Consider the following 17,500-nt stretch of genomic DNA (forward strand, 5'->3'; position numbering starts at 1 on the left):
AATTAAGGAACATGGTAACATGGAGACTGTGGTCTCTCTTAAATATCACAGGGTTAAAGAGAAAGGTCTCAACAGCAGCTCAGTTCAGCAGCTTTACCAGGCAAGGTGTCTGAGTCCCCAAGCCTGCAGGAAACTACTGCTCCTTTCTCACTCTGCGTGCTTCCACACCGTGTGTGTGTGTGTGTGTGTGTGTGTGTGTGTGTGTGTGTGTGTGTGTGTGTGTGTGTGTGTGTGTGTGTGTGTGTGTGTGTACAAAAATATATGATTTGAGTGGCTTTCACGAATATGTGGTTAGGTTACTGTGTGTGTGTGTTTTGTGTGTTTATACGTGTATGTCTGCATGTATCGTTCCACAGGGATTTCTAGCTCAATCCCTAAGGGGCTTCCTCTTTGGACCCTCCACAGTTACACTGGCAAGCCCTCAGTCACCACTCACATGCTCTCCTCAAGAGAAGCGTGAACTTGTGAAATAAAGGTTGTGATAGGATGCGGTTTGTTAATAATCAGCCAAATTAAATTAGATTAAATAAGGCTAAGCCAAGCCTCCTGGGAGAACCAGGCAGGAATCAAACAGAAGGGAGTTAGAATTCTGGAATTCTAGGATTCTCGTCTTTACCCGCACATTTTAGATCCTGTTCCCTTGTTGGAAGGCATTCTGGCATCTCTGTCTCTAAATCAAGCAAGCTGACTAGTAACAGCAAAGAGACTTGCCTCAGAAACACCAGTAACAACAGCACAGCTAACAGTCATGCTGTAAAAGTAACAAACAAAAGAAACAAATGGTTTTAAAAATGTTTTTATAATGTTGCTTTGAGCTGTATCTTTCCCTTCTACCGAAGTAGAGGTTCACATGTGTCGACAAACCAGATTGGGAGCGTTTAAGGCCCAGTTATGTTAAAAAATGTCAATGTTAGTGTAGCATGCATGACAATATGCATGTAGTCTAGAAAAGCTTCTGGAAGAAGTGATTGCAACTTGCCTTTAAACACCATGGCTAACAATACAATCAGCTATGATTCCCTGAAGAATAAGAAAACAAAACTAATTTTATCAGTGGGTATTCGGTAGTTTTCTTCCCCAAGAGCAAACACACTGATGAGAAGTCCTGTGTGTAAAATCTGAATAGTCTATACATAGCAGAAATTATTTTGTTTTGTCTTAACCCTGAGTTAGTGCTTTAAACACTTGTTGCATGTACAGTTGATATGGACAAATCAGCGCAAACACAAAATTCTTGTGTACAATGAGATTTAATAGAGATCAATTCGATGATCTCCAATAGTCATTGATATTTTGAGGTTGTAGTTTGTAGCACAATAGCTGACCTTCGTTCTTCCCTCAGCATTATACTGCAATGCTCGAGTCATCTCACTCGTAGTGCCATGGATCTGAGAAGGTACTGCTCACAGTGGAACAGCAAATGTTATACACACGCAATCAAACCTTGAAAACCAAGGAGTAAACATCAACAGATTTGACAGTTATTTGAACACCTGCATACTTTTTGTTTTAAGTAGTTTTTAGTTATGTGGAATTTCTATACTTTTACTTCATATAAAAAAAGGAAATGCCCAAGTGATTTGCATGGAGTGAACACCTACAACATTTTTTTTCTTTCACATTTCCTGTCAGCCCACACAAGCGTCTGTTATTTCATAACACAGCCCAGCAGAAGGACTTTAAGTTGTTTCTGCTCAGGCCATTTGCTGGGTCCACATGGTGCTGGTGTCATAACTGGAGGTTTATTGGTGTTCAGGGCTGCGTTAGTGGCCTACCAGTCAGCCGAGATGGCGTCTCTCTCTCTCTCTCTCTCTCTCTCTCTCTCTCTCCCTGGGATGTTCCCTGGAGGCAGAGCGGTATGGATCGTGCGGGTAAAGAGAAGAAATAAATTGGAAGGAAGGATAAATCGATGCCTGACGGAGAGGCAGACAGACCTCCCAACCCCAGTCCAAACACGGAGCTTTCGTTTTTAGTTGCGTTGGGTTTTTTTTTTGGTTTTTTTTCCGCGGGCTTTGTTGGTTTTAGTATGCGGGTGTGAGAACAGAAGCTCAGAAAAGACTTGGCCTACAAATGATGTCCTTTGTCTGATCTGTTATGGGAGGCTGGAGGGGAGAGTGTTTGTGTGTGTGTGTGTGGGGGGGGGGGGTCGGTCCTCGGCCATCCTGGGGTAGCGCTGGGGGACAGGGGCTGGGGACGAGGCCGGCGTGGGGGAGGGGTGAGAGAGAGGGACACACACAGGAGAGGAGAGAGTTCCAGAGGGGAATCAGCTCCTCTGATGGGCTGAAGTGGGGAAATATTTAATGTTCTTTCTCTGGAGGAGGAGGTGTGTATGTGTGTGTGTGTGTGTGTGTGTGTGTGTGTGTGTGTGTATGTGTGTACGTACGTACATGTGTATGTGTACATAGTGTTGTGTAAATGTCTATGTATCCTCATGTTGACTGACGCTGTGTGTGTGCGTTTGTGTGTGTGTGTGTGTGCGCGTGTGTGTGTGTGTGCGTGCGTGTGTGTGTGTGTGTGTGTTGTATGCTGTTGCATCATGCATACATGTTTGCATGTTATCTCCACCAAACATAAACACATTTTCTGTGTAACATTTGCCCTACCCCTAGGCCTCCCAAGCACAGCCCCTGCCCCACTCTCCCCTGCACATAGAGGGCACTGATGGGTCACCCTCTGACTACCAGGAGATGATGTGGAATACACTGAGCACATCCATCAAGCGCACCCCACCCTCACCACAAAGTCCTCTCAGGTGGGCAACACTCGCTTAATATTTTACTGTTTCTGTCTCCTATTACTGTGTGTTCATTACAGTATGCAAATGAAAGAAAGAAAGAAAGAAAGAAAGAAAAGGTAAATGCAATATATATATATATATATTAAATGAAAGCACCTACAAGGTCACCCCATGAACTTGCAGTGAGCGTATATACACTAATAAAAAATCTACCTTCCCTGTAAATTAAATAAAAGGACACATAAGTGTAGAGATATGGTTTCTCTTGATGTTATTGATTATTTTGTCCTTGTAAGTCATACATGTGGTTTGGAAGTGCGTGGTGGAATGGTTTGTGATGCTGTCAGACCTTGAGTTGATTTCTCTGGGGAGCACTGCTCAGCTCCAGTCTCCTCACTGGCAGCCGTAAGGCTTTAAAGGCCCTGAGGGGTGAGGGACGCGTGCGAATTTGAATTGCTACTTTTGGTTGCTGGACTGGTTAAATTAGCGTGTTTGGAGATGTGAAACATTGCTACAAAAAAAAACAAAAAAAAAAAAACATAGAAATAAAAAATAAATGCATCTGTGGTTTTGGAAATATTAAATGAACATCGAACCCTCTGAGGACTTGGCAGTGTTACCGAGGAGGTAAGAGCTGCTAATTAAGAAGGTGACTGTCAGGTTCTGAAGCCCTCCTCGTCTCACCTGAGCCACAGGAAACACTCCAAGTTATAGTATAACTTATAGGTAGTCAGCAGTCCACATTTATAAACGACTACACTTTTTGGCTCAAATGCAGCAAACTGTTCTCCACTATCCTATGTGTCCATTCGGTGAGTGTGCTAAAAAACCTCTAGTGGTTGCACACAATTCTGTTTTTGTAAATTGGAGAAGTGTAGGCCTCTGTCCAAGTGTAGTGCTTGGGCAGAGTCCTAAACTATTCTGACCGCTTCTACTTTCCCTGCTCTTCAGGGCTCCATTTTTCAGCTGCAGCAGAGTCTCAGGGCCCTATTTTAGCAATCTAAACAGATAGTCTGAAATGTGAGGCGTAAGTGCGTTTAGGATGTGTCTGAATTCATTTAGCTATTTTGACAGCGGGACAAATGGTCTCCAGCACTAGACGCATGGTTCAAAAGGGTTTCCTTAAGTTAAGTTTATTAATTAATCATGGGTGTGTTTTGGGCACAAGATATCATTATTCAAATAAAGTGAGTGACCACTCCTTTTTTTTCAACAACACTCCCATGGGTGCTCATATGGACGCATAATGATAACTTTGGTCACAAAAAGCGTTGGTCACAAACTAGCATAGTCACCTGGTGCTGCAATGCACTGGGCATAAGATAGGGTCCTTAGTGTCCCGCAAGAATAGACTAGAAGCTGTAGCTGCTGATGTTGATGGGGCAGTGGTCTTTTGAAAGAGAGAGATTGGCGCAGTCCTCTTCAGAATCATAACATGTGTGTGATCATGTGTGACTCTGAAACAGATGTATTTTGTATACAAATTAGTGTAGTTGTGAAGTCACTGCTAAAATACATTTCTGTTTGTGGTGGAAATTCGCTTAGCCCCATACATCATTTGTATTTGTTTTATTTGCAATATGAAAACAACTTCTTTACATAAAGAGGCTAAGTTTATAGTCTCTATGGTTTTCCAAATGTCTCCTTAATTACGTGTGACTAAGAGATTATTTGCTCTCCCAAGCCCCCCCCCCCTCCAAATATTGCTGTTTACTTCCTACTCACTTCCTCCTGCTCTCCCTCTCTCTTTTTCTAAAGGAGACAGAAGAGGACACTGCACACAGGTTCCTGAGGACTGTGTGTGTGTGTGTGTGTGTGTGTGAGAGAGAGAGAGAGAAAGAGAGAGAGAGAGAGCAGAGACGTCCAGAGATGCCCCTGCCCCTCACCCCTCCAGGTTACCTTTGCCCCAGTAGAGGGGCGGGTTCCTCACAGCGCCACCACTGGGCACAGAGGTGCATTGCACCTGGAACACCTGTTACCAGGGTTACCTCAATAACCTGGGTCATCTTAGTAACTTCAGTCAAGGCTGGTCAGGGCCAGACCGTGGTGCAGTCAACACAGGACAAGAGCAGAGACTGTGGGAGCACCCCGCAACCCCTCTTCCGGATCTCTCTCTCAGTTCTTCCACCTGTTCTCTCTTGCTTTCTCCACCCTCTTGTTCTCTCCCTCTATCCTTCCTCCTCTCTAACTCTATCATTATAAACCTCTGTCATTCCACACCTCCATTACACAATACTGATTAAAGGACAGTCTTTTAAAATGTGTTATTCACTGGAAGTGCCAAAACATTATTTCAATTATTAAATGGGAATAGAATTCACTGGCCCAGAAAGATTAATTTTGATGTCTACCTACATTTGTACTGGAGTGTTCAACAATTTCCAATACATATTGTAATATGAATATGTGTCTCGGTTTTTTTCTCCCTTTCTACTGCCATCATAGGACATCTCACCTAAATCATGTAATAGAATATGTGAAATATGCTATCTTTAAGGTGGATGATCTATCTGGATTTATCTTAGTGACACCAGACAGAGCTCTAGTGATTCAACGTGAAGGCAGAAGTTTGTGTTGTCGCATTCTCCCACCGTTTGCCTTGGCTCCGCTATGGAGGTGGAGTACCTCTGCCGTATCGACGCTACAATATTGATGTTTCAATTAGAACACCGTTACATACTGCTGCAGCCTCGTAACACGGCGCGTCTCCAACCATCTGTTCGGCTTCCGCGTTTGAGGAACGAGGCACGTGGGGCTAATGGAGCCGCACATGAGAGATGGGCCCGCTGCTTCGCGCACACGTCGCCATGCAGGGGGTGGGGGGGTTCCATCCCATTTCGATACTCACATCACAGCCGTTATGTTTGCAAGGACACGCGTCAACCAACTAATGCTGAGGAGCCCCAGTGTCGCATCAAAACATATGTATGGAAATTTTTGCTAAGCCAACAAAGTAGGGAGATGTTTTAATAAAAAATATATAGATGATGTCTGCCAGGTTTCCGTGTAAGGGCGATGTGATGTGAAAATAATATCACGCATTATGTTTGGCATCATTGGCCGCTAAACATAGAACCAGAGCCATAGTCCTTTGGATTAAGGCGTTAATCTGTTGATTCCATTAAGCATTGGTGCAGGTGTTTGTGTGCCAGTTTTGAAGTAATCTGCATTAAACGCTTCTGGGGAATCGGGAGTGAAACGGCTGGAAATAAAGCCAAAATTGGTCTTTGAAAACATAATCACTTGCACTGCAAACGACCTGTTGGGGGGTTTCAATGGCGAAGGATTGCCAAGGCTTACTTCACGTCTACTTCTGGGAGTCCAAGAGGTTAGTGGGTCAAACCGTGCCCACGCCAGAGTGTCCATGTCCAGCCAAGAGGCGAATATGGCCAGGGTTATTTGTCTTGGCAATAGCGGCGGTAGAACCAAAACCGTAATTTAAAGGGAAGCATGTTAAGTCTCCCTTTTTTCATCTGGGTGGTCTTTTCATCTTCTCACACAGAAGGAGAATACACCAGCCCGTACAATGGACACAAACAATCAGCCGCCAACATTCAGAGGAGTGCAAATTTAACGAAGTCTTTGTACCGACTAATTGCATTGGAATACCATTCGGAGTGAGAGGCCTCTTTGGCTCGGACTATGGGGATAGCCCCTTCAAAAGAGCCCTTCTCTCTCTTTCTCTCAACTCACACACTACACCCCTACGTCCACCCCACCCCTCTCTCTCTACACACACACACACAACGTTGATATATATGTGCCAAGATTTCCACTAATGTTTTCGGCATTTCGATCTCTCCATATTTTAAGTCACGCTGGATCAAGTGGTAGGTTAGGCTACGCAGCTCCACCCCAAACCCGCATACAAACAAACTAGGCCTTGTGAGTTCTACAGTGGCCCATCTATCCAGTGGTCGGCTATGAAACTATGTAGGATTAGACATCGCATCCCACGGTTTTGTCGGTACTTAAACCATGCCTTTATAAAATGTAATTAATTATTGTCATCAGTATTTGAACATGACCGGATTCTCGCGAGTATATCCACAGAGGGAAACACGTTGATGTATGAGGAGACAGTTACCTAATTAGACCATAAAAAATGGAATCTTTACAGCATGCGGGTCATATAATTACTGTTAATTTAACGCTCAGATTCTCTGTCATTAATTTTTATTCCCTTAAACGTAGTTTGGCAGCGCTTCCTGGAGCTCAGAAATAGATTTTACTGTATGAGAAAGCGCACTGGCCCCTCCGAACGAATTACCACAGAGTCGGCAGTCCAAATAACAAGCCTCGCATCATTTATGCGTTGTTAAGCCATGTAATTGAACGACCCATAGTTTGCATATTACACCATTAAAGTAATGTGCTTTGGTTTTCTCCCAACACGACTATTTAAGCCTCTGTGGCAATGTGGTAATTCTCCGAATTACCACCTTAATTGCCACAAATGTTCTTTTGATTTGGATGATTTCACTGTTACACCACAATGATGATCATCATTAGATGAATACATTTCCTGATCTGAACCATGTCTTCAAACTTTATCTGCCCCAGTTTAAATGTGAGCGTCCAGGCTAATGGACAACCACGTGATTTGATATTTTCTCCGCCTATTTTCTCACGGAGTTTTCTCTCGGGCAACTTGCTTGCAACTAGCCTACAATTGCCCACACGTTCTTACTGGGTAGCTAGCTTGTTGACTTCCAGGATGAAATTATAAACTCTAGGTTATGTGATGATTAACCAACTGGATAGCTCACATTTTTCTATTTCTCCAAATGAACTCGTTTTGCATAATTTGAAATGTTTGGTAAAGATAATAGTAAAAACATTCAACTCTGGCCAGTTGAATAGCCTCCTGCATGCAGTTCGTTTGAACGATGTGCCTAATGCCAACAACAGCTTAAGTGCACTGAGCAGATTGAGCACCGTGGCTCTGAGTTTGCAATAGAATTTCCTTCGGGTGAAATATGAGGAAAGCTATAGGCCTGTCAAACTTTTCTACAGGTTGAACGTTATTCTTAACATCATGTCAGACTCCTACCTATTATTGTACCGGCTATTACCGGTAGATTGCTTATAGTAGCCTATAGGCTGCTCAGTTATAGTGTCAAAGGGGATAGTCTCTCTCTCTCTCCCGTTCAGTGTCTTTCACCCACTCAGTTTCTCTTTTGTCCCGTCAGTGAGCCGCTCTAAATGGGCCTTTAGACATAAGAAGTGGGGGCGAAAGTAGGTGTGACGTGAGCCCTGTTGTTTCCTTTACTCTTCTCTATGGCAACGGTCGGCGGTGAGGGAAAATGTCCTCCCTTTGGACAATGTCAGATCCTTTGCACACTCAGAGGGGGAAGGGGGGTGGATGCAGCTGGGCCGATTCTGACACCTGCGCACTCCACAATGGGTTTGGAGCGTCAGGCAATGAGCCGCTCGCGCCCATATCCCACTCACTTCATGCCAATCACAATGTAAGTGGGCCGAGCTAAATCTTATAAACTGACAGTAACTGACGCTTGTATTAGCCTATGCGTAATAGTTTTATAGAAGAAAAAAAAATGATTACCCCAAATAGTATTGGTCTCACTTTAGAAAACAAACCACTGCCATTAAAGCAACGTTGACAATGTAGTTCTGAAATTGCAGTGTAAGTTATATAATGCTGCATTGTAGGCCTAATTAAGTAGCCTATGACTATTCGCATGGGTAAAAACAAAATCAGACATACACAAAATGTAAGATAACACTTATGGCAAGCTCACTTTTTATGAAGTTGATATTAACACGCTGATTATTAAAAGTTATCGGAGGGTCACCATAGTGACAGGTTATGTCCATTTGTGCATTTAAAAATGTAATCAGCAAAAACAACGTGTAACCTTTAGTTCCCAACAGATCGCAACAATCTAAGCGGAGTAGACACGTTGATTTAAGACTGTATATGCCTCTGCATCACATACACACTAACTATTCGACATCAGTAATGACATCATCTACAGTCGGTGAAGGTAGGCTCTAGTGCTCAAATGGTTCACTACTTAAAGAAGAGTGTCCAACTTTAGTCTAAAAAATAAAACCTATTTAATGAACAAACAATGAATGATTAGCCTACATTCTTCATGTTTTTAATACTGATATTTTATACTTTAAAATGTTTTGTTTTTTTTGTTAAATCTGATGTATGCCAACACAATGATTTGTCATACATACTTTTTTAACGCACTTCAATTTAACATTAGGCTATTATTATAATTATTATTTTGGTTAGAGATAAAAAGCGTGTGGCTGAAATTAAATGTTTGATGGCCATACCAAAATTACGCATTAATATCTAGCAGTAGGTCTATTTTTAAAAAGAAATACTCGTATTATCCAGTGACTTCCCAAATTCACAGACAGTTATAAACAACGGATTCTGGACACAACAGAATTCAACTTACTGCAGCAAACTTTAAACAGGCTACAAAGAGGTTTGAAACAAGTTTTGGCATACTACGAATGAAACTTGCATACTTTGGTCTTTGGAAATACACAAAGTTTTTGGTTACACACACAAATATATATCTACATATTTATTAAATAATTTTTATAACATCAGCATGGCAACTTATAATTATACATACATAAATATAACATCTGTATCCTGACTTACTAACACACCAAATTCTGCGCTATTTAAATGTTAAAAACAAGCCTCTTTTCTCACAGTTTGTCTGAGAGAATAACCTGTATTGGTCCTCGCTCCGTTGCCGTGCCCCTTTCAGTGTCTCACGTTTCAGAGGTGCCGCAGAACTCATAGCTCCGTTGGAAGAAGGGGGTAGTGTTTGTTAAGGCCCACAGCTGGCCAATGAGCGCGGTGCTGTGAGAAGAGAACACGTCCGTCAACCCCTCTCACCCAATGGAGGTCGCCCGGGGGCGGAGCTCAGGTGCGCGCCGCTGTGTCCACTTGGCAAAGCGCCTGGGAGACGCCTGTGGCAAAAGAGTAACTGTCAAATGCAAGGTTTCTGTAATAAGAGCGATCAGTCCGGCTCCGAGAGTCATGGCGACCACAGCATCCAATCATTACAACATTCTCACCTCCAGCGCCTCCATTGTGCACTCGGAGTCCGGGAGCATGCAGCAAGCCACGGCGTACAGGGACGCGCAAACCCTGTTGCAAACTGACTACTCACTGCAGAGCAACAGTCACCCGCTCAGCCACGCGCACCAGTGGATCACGGCGCTGTCGCACGGAGAAGGGGCTCCGTGGTCGACCAGTCCGCTCGGCGAGCAGGACATTAAACCCGCGGTGCAGACCACTAGGGACGAGATGCACAACTCCAGCAACCTCCAGCATCAGTCGCGGCCGCCCCATTTGGTTCACCAGACGCACGGGAATCACCACGACGCCAGGGCATGGAGAACGACCACGGCGGCGCACATACCGAGCATGGCAACATCCAACGGACAGAGCCTCATCTACTCGCAGCCGGGATTCAACGTCAATGGACTAATCCCGGGAAGCGGACAGGGGATGCATCATCACAACATGCGCGACGCACACGAGGACCACCACAGCCCGCACCTCAGCGACCACGGCCACCAGCCGTCCCAGCACCAGCAGCACCAGCACCAGAGCCACCACGACCACTCGGATGAGGATACGCCGACCTCCGACGACTTGGAGCAGTTCGCCAAGCAGTTCAAGCAGCGGAGGATCAAGCTGGGCTTCACGCAGGCAGACGTAGGACTCGCTTTGGGAACGCTCTATGGAAATGTGTTTTCCCAGACCACGATATGTCGGTTTGAGGCCCTGCAACTAAGCTTCAAAAACATGTGTAAGCTCAAGCCTTTGTTGAACAAGTGGTTGGAGGAGGCCGATTCAACCTCGGGGAGCCCCACGAGCTTAGACAAAATCGCAGCACAGGGGAGGAAGAGGAAAAAGCGAACCTCGATCGAGGTAACGGTCAAGGGTGCTTTGGAGAGTCATTTCTTGAAGTGCCCCAAACCAGCAGCGTCTGAAATAGTTTCGTTGGCGGACAGTCTGCAGCTGGAGAAGGAGGTAGTAAGGGTTTGGTTTTGTAACAGAAGACAGAAAGAGAAGAGGATGACTCCTCCTGGAGGACAGATCCCAGGAACCGAGGATGTGTACGGGGACACACCACCACACCGTGGGGTCCAGACACCGGTACAATGAACAAAGGAGGATCACTCTTGCTTTTTTCTGACTGTCTCGGTTTTTATTTATACCTGAAAATGTCCAGTCCAGCACGGAACTATCCAGAGGATAGAAGGTGTCTAGGAGGGAGCACACGTTAGCCTATCAGCCCTTAACAATATCAACAGCGCGCATAGCGTTAGCGAAAGGGAAGGTGGGTTTTCCTCAAGAGCAGGGGGGCGAATGTTTTTGTAAAAATATACCCAGCACTGTGACATCGCAGTTTCTAGGTGTAAACCTTTTTGTGATGGGGAGAGCCGTCAAAGTGGAAAGCATCATTTTTAGAGCGTACATTGTGGTCCATCTACTGCCTATACTGTTTACACATTTGACTTTTGTAGTGTATGCATACGGCTGCATTATCATTGCATTGTTTTGTACAGGACTGCTTGTCCTACGTGAAAAGTGTCAAGAGCTGCTGCATTCGATATCAGAACGCCATTTTGACAGCTGCTGAGAGGAACTGTAGTTGAGCATCAGGCGTAGGTTTTCACTCAATCAGTCGTCAACATTAGTGATCTTGAGTAGGCCTACAAACGCTCAGTTAAGAGGGGCTTTGAAACAGAAAACTATTATTGTCATTATTATTATTACTATTATTATTATTATTATTATTATTATTATTATTATTAGCTGGAACACTGTAGGCCCACCAGGTCATTCTCTGCAGATCATAGATTACAATATGGCAGATGCTTAGATTCGGTGCAAATTAAAAGGAATTATTTAAGACTTAAGTCATGCAATTGCAAATATCAACCCTTATTTAGTTGTCTGATATCAGTTAACGCGCTTCTTAAAACACAAAGGCTGCCACCGCCAAGCTCTGCGCCACGCGCCAGCGGTTCGCGGACAGGTCACGGAAGGGCTACGTGGCGACGGAAATCTGACACTTCCCTCAAGCGACAAAATATTACCGCATAGATGTTCCTGAACAGCAGAACATAGATCAAGTTTGTAAATATTGTATAATTTAAACAGACATGGTTTCGTTATTTCTCACTGGGGCACTTTTTTTCTTTAAATGATTTAAAAACAAAACAGGTTTTAGCTGTTCGATTATTTTTTTATTCAAATTTATTTGACATAATTTTGTATTGGGCTCTAGTACATTCTATTTTTTATTTATAGTACATTGTAGCGACAATATTGCTCGTTATTTGTAGTGTGTTACAGTTGCTTCTTGGCTACATTTGCTTTAATTTCATCTTTAATTATTTTCCAGTGGCTTCGTACACCCAGCACTATCTTGCCAAACCAACTCAGTTTTTTTCGATTCTTTCCTTTAAAATTAATTGGAAAAAATGTACTTCAGCTCCTGACTTGCAGACAAATATTTATTTTTTTCTGCAACAGATTTTTAATTTATCTTGTAGGCTGTTTTATTATTTCTCTCTATCTCTCTCTCTCCCTCTCTCTTTCTCTCTCTCTTTTCAAATGGAAAGATATTTAAAAACATTTTATATTTACGTCTGAACTAGAAAGCATATTATATGAAATGTTGGCACCACCACCTATTATTATTATTATTATTATTATTATTATTATTATTATTATTATTATCACACCATTCAAAGCCATGTTTAGGTTTTTATTTCAGTAAAGTGGAGATTTGGCGAAGTACAGGCTACTGTTCGTTTCTGTTAGCGCTGTGGTGAAGGTGAGGTGCAGTATGAATGCAGAATAAGGTGTATTTACATAAACATTCTTCAGTCCGTAATACGCGCTGATTGATATAGAAGGAAGAGGCTATAGGGCTCATCCAATGCATCATACGGACTGTATAGCCTGCAGTCAACGCTAAGGCCTATGTATATATGTCTTTCAAACCCCTCAAATATTATTTCTCCTCATTTTACCTTTTTAATTTTAATATTTTATTGAGGCGCTACCCAGGGACGTGTGTTTTCTATGTATGTTTTCTTAATTTGTTTGGGTTACATCTTTATTTTCAGTGGTCTGCCGAGTGCTACTCTTTTCTTTAAAAGAAAACAAAGGTGGACGTAAACGCAGATTATTTTCTCCATAGCTTAATCAATCAAGCCTATTGGAACTGGAAACAAATTGTGGGATGTATTTATTTGTTTTGTTTGCTTTTTGTCATAGTCTATCAAACTCTGGTCTGAATGATCCTGTGTGGTAGGTAAAATAAAAAGCGCAGAGGGTGTGATAGGAATATGTTCAAGTAATATTTCATCACTGGATAATTAGTGAACAAAAGACTTGCACATTTGAAAATATTTGAATTATTAAATAACTTTTTTTCTTGATACCAGACGTCTAATTCATTCTTTTAAACTTGTTAGTTTATTTGCACCACCATGCATAGCCTATAGCCTAATCACTAGAGTATCAATTGCAACATCAAGATAAGATTGCTAGCATACCAATAGAGGAATGGCATATCTCAAGATGGTGATTAGTAGGCCTTCTTTGAACCGCAACAAAAGGCTATCCAGCATGCATTTCAGCTGTCTGTATGGCTCTTTTGGTTTCAGTCACATTTGAGTGACAGTCTTGGGTCAGACAAGGGCAAATGATCCCGAACTACGTGTCCAGCGTCCTGACGTTTTCTCTGGCCAACAGCAATCAATTTATTTTTAGGAGTATGAACAGTCAGTGTGCGCTTGTGCGTTTTGTTGACGCAGTGTTTATTGGCGTCATTAGAGTGGCCTTGTTGTTTAATTTGGTGTCATGTTTAGCGTGTTCAACGGGTCCATTGGATTGCAGTATTGATACAGAACTAAAGTGTGGAAGAGGGTTAAATGGACTAATCAATTCATTTGAGCTGTTCGGGCAAAAACGAGACAAAAGTGCCCTCTAACGGCCATCCACGTCTCCTGTCCATGTTAGCCATATTTTTTAACCCAACATCGTGATGATCCTTGAGGTTCTTTCTGTGCCCAAATCTATGTTGGATGGGCTATGGCTAGCTATGGCTGGAAGATGACACATTTCTTTTGGGGCCAACATAACTAATAGGTGTAGAAGTAAGCAATATATGAATATCTGTATGCAGACATTGTGTAGCACCCGCCAGTTAAGAAGCCGCGTTTGTTATGTAGCAGGTGATAGACAAGAACGCCTTCAGAGATTTCGGTCAGCAAGACGCTGACCTGGCGTGATGCACGTGTGAGCTGGCCTACTGTAATCGATTGATGCTACTCCATACTTCATTCTAAGAGGCAGCTTCGTACACAAAAAAAGTCTCATTGCCACGGGCAAATCTGATGCACTTTGGAGGCAGAATGCGAAGAAATCATTTGAATCAAGGTCTAATGTAGTATAACAACACGTATTACAAAAGGCTTTCTAAAGGGCTAGCTTTTAAGATAGGCCTAATTATATTTAATATAGAGAGAGTTCTCTCTGATGGCTCAAAACACACACATATCTAAACAGATAGCCTCCTACAAATACTACAATGTAATTTCTTACAAATACTACAATCTACAGTACATACAAACTATAATTCAAATAACCTAATATTTGAATACATCTGAATCAATCTGGATACATTGTTAATTCAAATGCAGATGTTCTATCCTTGCCAGGCAGGATCCAAAATGTAAACTCCACTGAGCCACCAGCAGTCGATAAAAATATAGGCCTACTAACAAAAACGTTTTTTATTGTTATCATAAGATAAGTATTAATTTGTGCAAGCCAAGTTAGTTATTGGACATTGTAAAAATGTCCATTTGTGATAACATCAAATGTTTAACAGTCAAAATTACAGTGAAGTTTTACCTTTACGTTGAATGCAAACCATTTATTTGGCAGATATTGTTTATCACAGATATCTTTAAATATGAAAATGGAGCCTCACAAGTTCCAAGTTCTCTCTCTCTCTCTTTCTCCCTGTACAATTCTTTCTTAAAACAAATGTGTGGCCACATTGACACAATGCTGATGCTGACAGAGTGATACTTCCAAAATGTCATGAATAGGTTCAGCTCATCAATTAGGAACATACAAACTGCAGGAAATTGAAAACACCTCAGTTGATTTCAGCATATACAAAAAAGAATGCTTGTATGTTTCTTGTAGACTCACTAATGCATAAGAGAAGAAACAAGATAAAAGTGTCTGTTAAGAAAAAATGTGTAAAACTTCTGGAAAGTGCTGCATCTTCATCACCAAATGCATATAACCTTTGTCGTTAGTAAGCCGGCAGGCAGGGCACTTGGCAGGGTGAGTCGTGTGGTGAGGATTAATGTCAGGTGATGACTGCTCCAGTTCATTTGGACTGATCAGCACACCTTTGTCACCCATCACCATCCCTGAAGATGAAAGAGCCATGTCATCTCTATCAATGCAACAGCCTTAATGAGTGAGAAAATCGATGGCAGTAATGGCGAAGGTCAACAGAGGACTTTACTCGGCCACATTTAGAGCACAATCGATTCACCTAGAAATCAGGCGGAATTTGGTAACAGTCTACTATGTTCGGCAAGTGTGTACATAACAATGGGAGACTTGTGAGCACGTGTGTGTGTGTGTGTGTGTGTGTGTACCTGTGTACCTGTGTTTGTGTGGGTGAATTTGTGTGACCTTACGTGACTGGTGTTTGCATTTGTGGGCACATGTGATTCCTGTGTATGGAAGTGTGTGTGTGGGTGTGTGTGTTTGAGGCTGGATGATCTCGGATTGCATTGGGGGAATATAACCGTCACCTCACATTTCCCAGAGTAGTGCCACTTGCCCTGCTATTAAGAGTAAATTAGGCCACTCGGACAGTAGTTGAGTATGTAGAGCTTGTTCCTCTTTTCAGATTAACTCTTAGTGTGTTAAAATCAACTCTTAAAGAGCTTTTGGAATTTAACATAACATTTTTACTGTAGAGATTTTACCTTTTGCAATTGTCACCGCGGGGCTCCATTAAGCTACAGCTCACAGTTTTCTTAGCGGTGTTGCTTTTGACAGTTTCCCCCGCCTGTGTAGTTATCACTCACAGGCGACACATTACTGGTCTCAGGCCAGCGGTATTTTTAGACCGACCTGACAGTGGTGTCTCATCGCCAAGCCTGATGCGTGTTGCTGTGTCATTGTAAGGAGTGCCTGAGAGCGCGAGGAGACGACAGAGTTAGCAGATCCACCTGAGCTTATTTTGAACGCTGCTTTTGAGAAAAGATAGTTTGTATAAGAGAAATGAAGAGTGCATGCCAGTCTTTTCAGAGGGTATCTCAAGGCTGGAACTTAATTCATTTTCTGACCCATTCAGACTCATTAGATTAGTTTGAAATGTTATTTTTGACAACAAAATCATACATTTATTTTGGTAAATAGGACATACGCAATTAATGTGCAATTTACTACCACTCTTTTGTAAAAAAAAATACTTTTTCAAAGTACAGTTGCCTTGATGCACACAAAAGTGTGTGTGTGTGTGTGTGTGTGTGTGTGTGTGTGTGTGTGTGTGTGTGTGTGTGTGTACAGGCCACCTTTGAAGTCAAGGACCCAGAGGCACTGGCTTCAGTTTAATAATAAAAATCAGTTGCAGAGGAAGTACTGGTGAAAGTCATACCTCCCCATGCACTGCACCTGTTTGTCTGTTGAGCTGCAGCTCCTAACCTGTCTTGGCCTGGCATGCCCGTGACCTCTCCTCTCGCTGGGTAAGTGGAAGCTCCTGTCCTGGGTCTCTGGGTGTGTGAGACTGCTCCTCACAAATGTCGCCACAGTCCTCTAGCGCCCTCTACAGCCAGGCAGACTAGGTGCAGAGATGGAGAACAGTAATGCAAAGAATGGCTAGATGTGTGTTTGTTTATGTGTGTGTCTCACAGAAAAAAATAATCCTCATCATCATGGACATCATCTGATTTGTGATGTTAGCCTGACCAGAGAGAGAAATGCTGATTGATCATGCCTGGCATGGACTTGGTAAGAGCTGATGAGATCTCTAGTGTCCTCAAGCTCACTTGCACTAGCTACCCCCAAATAACTCACTGGCTGAAATAGCTGTAGGAGTTGTTCTTATTTCTCCTTCTCCCTCTCTCTCTCTCTCTCACACACACACACACACACACACACACAGAGTGAGTGTACCGTAGCCTCGACATGACAATCCAGTCATTGTTTTTAAGAGCCAGCCTCAGTCATGGTAATTACACTCAGCTCTGGAAAGAGCACTGATGGGTATGTGCGTTCATTTGTAAAGTTATTGTCTAATTACAACGCTGTAAGAACCTAAACAATTAGCCGCACGACTCACGTCCTCTGCTCAGCACATATTACTATGATAAATGTTCACACCGCTGATTAGGCGTCATTTCTCTTATTCACGATTTTCAGTGGTTGGGATTTGGAACAAAGGTAACTTGCCCAATCTTTGCAAATGCTAGCCTGCATTCAAACACACACACAGATATATACATACATATATACATACATACATACATACACACACACAGCTCTGGAAAAAATGAAGACCACCGCACATTTTTCTGATGTCATAAGGTTGCTGAGTGACATTCGCATGAGTTGACGGTCATATTCAAAATAAAGAGAACATTTGCAAATTCAAATGTGCAGTGGTCTCTGAATTTTTTCCAGAGCTGTATATACAG

The 17,500-nt window shown here is 42.6% G+C and overlaps 2 protein-coding genes across 2 annotated transcripts in view; both read left to right on the plus strand.

The window, feature by feature from the left end:
- LOC143118353 (neuroendocrine convertase 1-like) overlaps positions 1-5,061 on the plus strand; it is a 189,046-nt gene extending 183,985 nt beyond the window's left edge. The window contains exons 19-20 of the mRNA XM_076279419.1: positions 2,610-2,752; positions 4,496-5,061. Coding sequence (XP_076135534.1) covers positions 2,610-2,752; positions 4,496-4,529 — 177 coding nt within the window. The 3' untranslated portion in view covers positions 4,530-5,061. The remainder of the gene's footprint in view (positions 1-2,609; positions 2,753-4,495) is intronic.
- A 4,593-nt stretch (positions 5,062-9,654) lies between these two features.
- pou3f2b (POU class 3 homeobox 2b) lies at positions 9,655-10,913 on the plus strand. Its single transcript, XM_076279420.1, has one exon. The coding sequence runs from the start codon at positions 9,777-9,779 to the stop codon at positions 10,911-10,913; it is 1,137 nt and encodes a 378-aa protein (XP_076135535.1). The 5' UTR covers positions 9,655-9,776.
- Positions 10,914-17,500: the final 6,587 nt, after the last annotated feature.

The sequence above is a fragment of the Alosa pseudoharengus genome, unplaced genomic scaffold (genome assembly GCF_046254945.1).
Source record: "Alosa pseudoharengus isolate Yale_2024_CS ecotype anadromous, Long Island Sound unplaced genomic scaffold, YU_APseudo_1.1 YU_APseudo_1.1_scf_12, whole genome shotgun sequence".
Lineage (NCBI taxonomy): Eukaryota > Metazoa > Chordata > Actinopteri > Clupeiformes > Clupeidae > Alosa > Alosa pseudoharengus.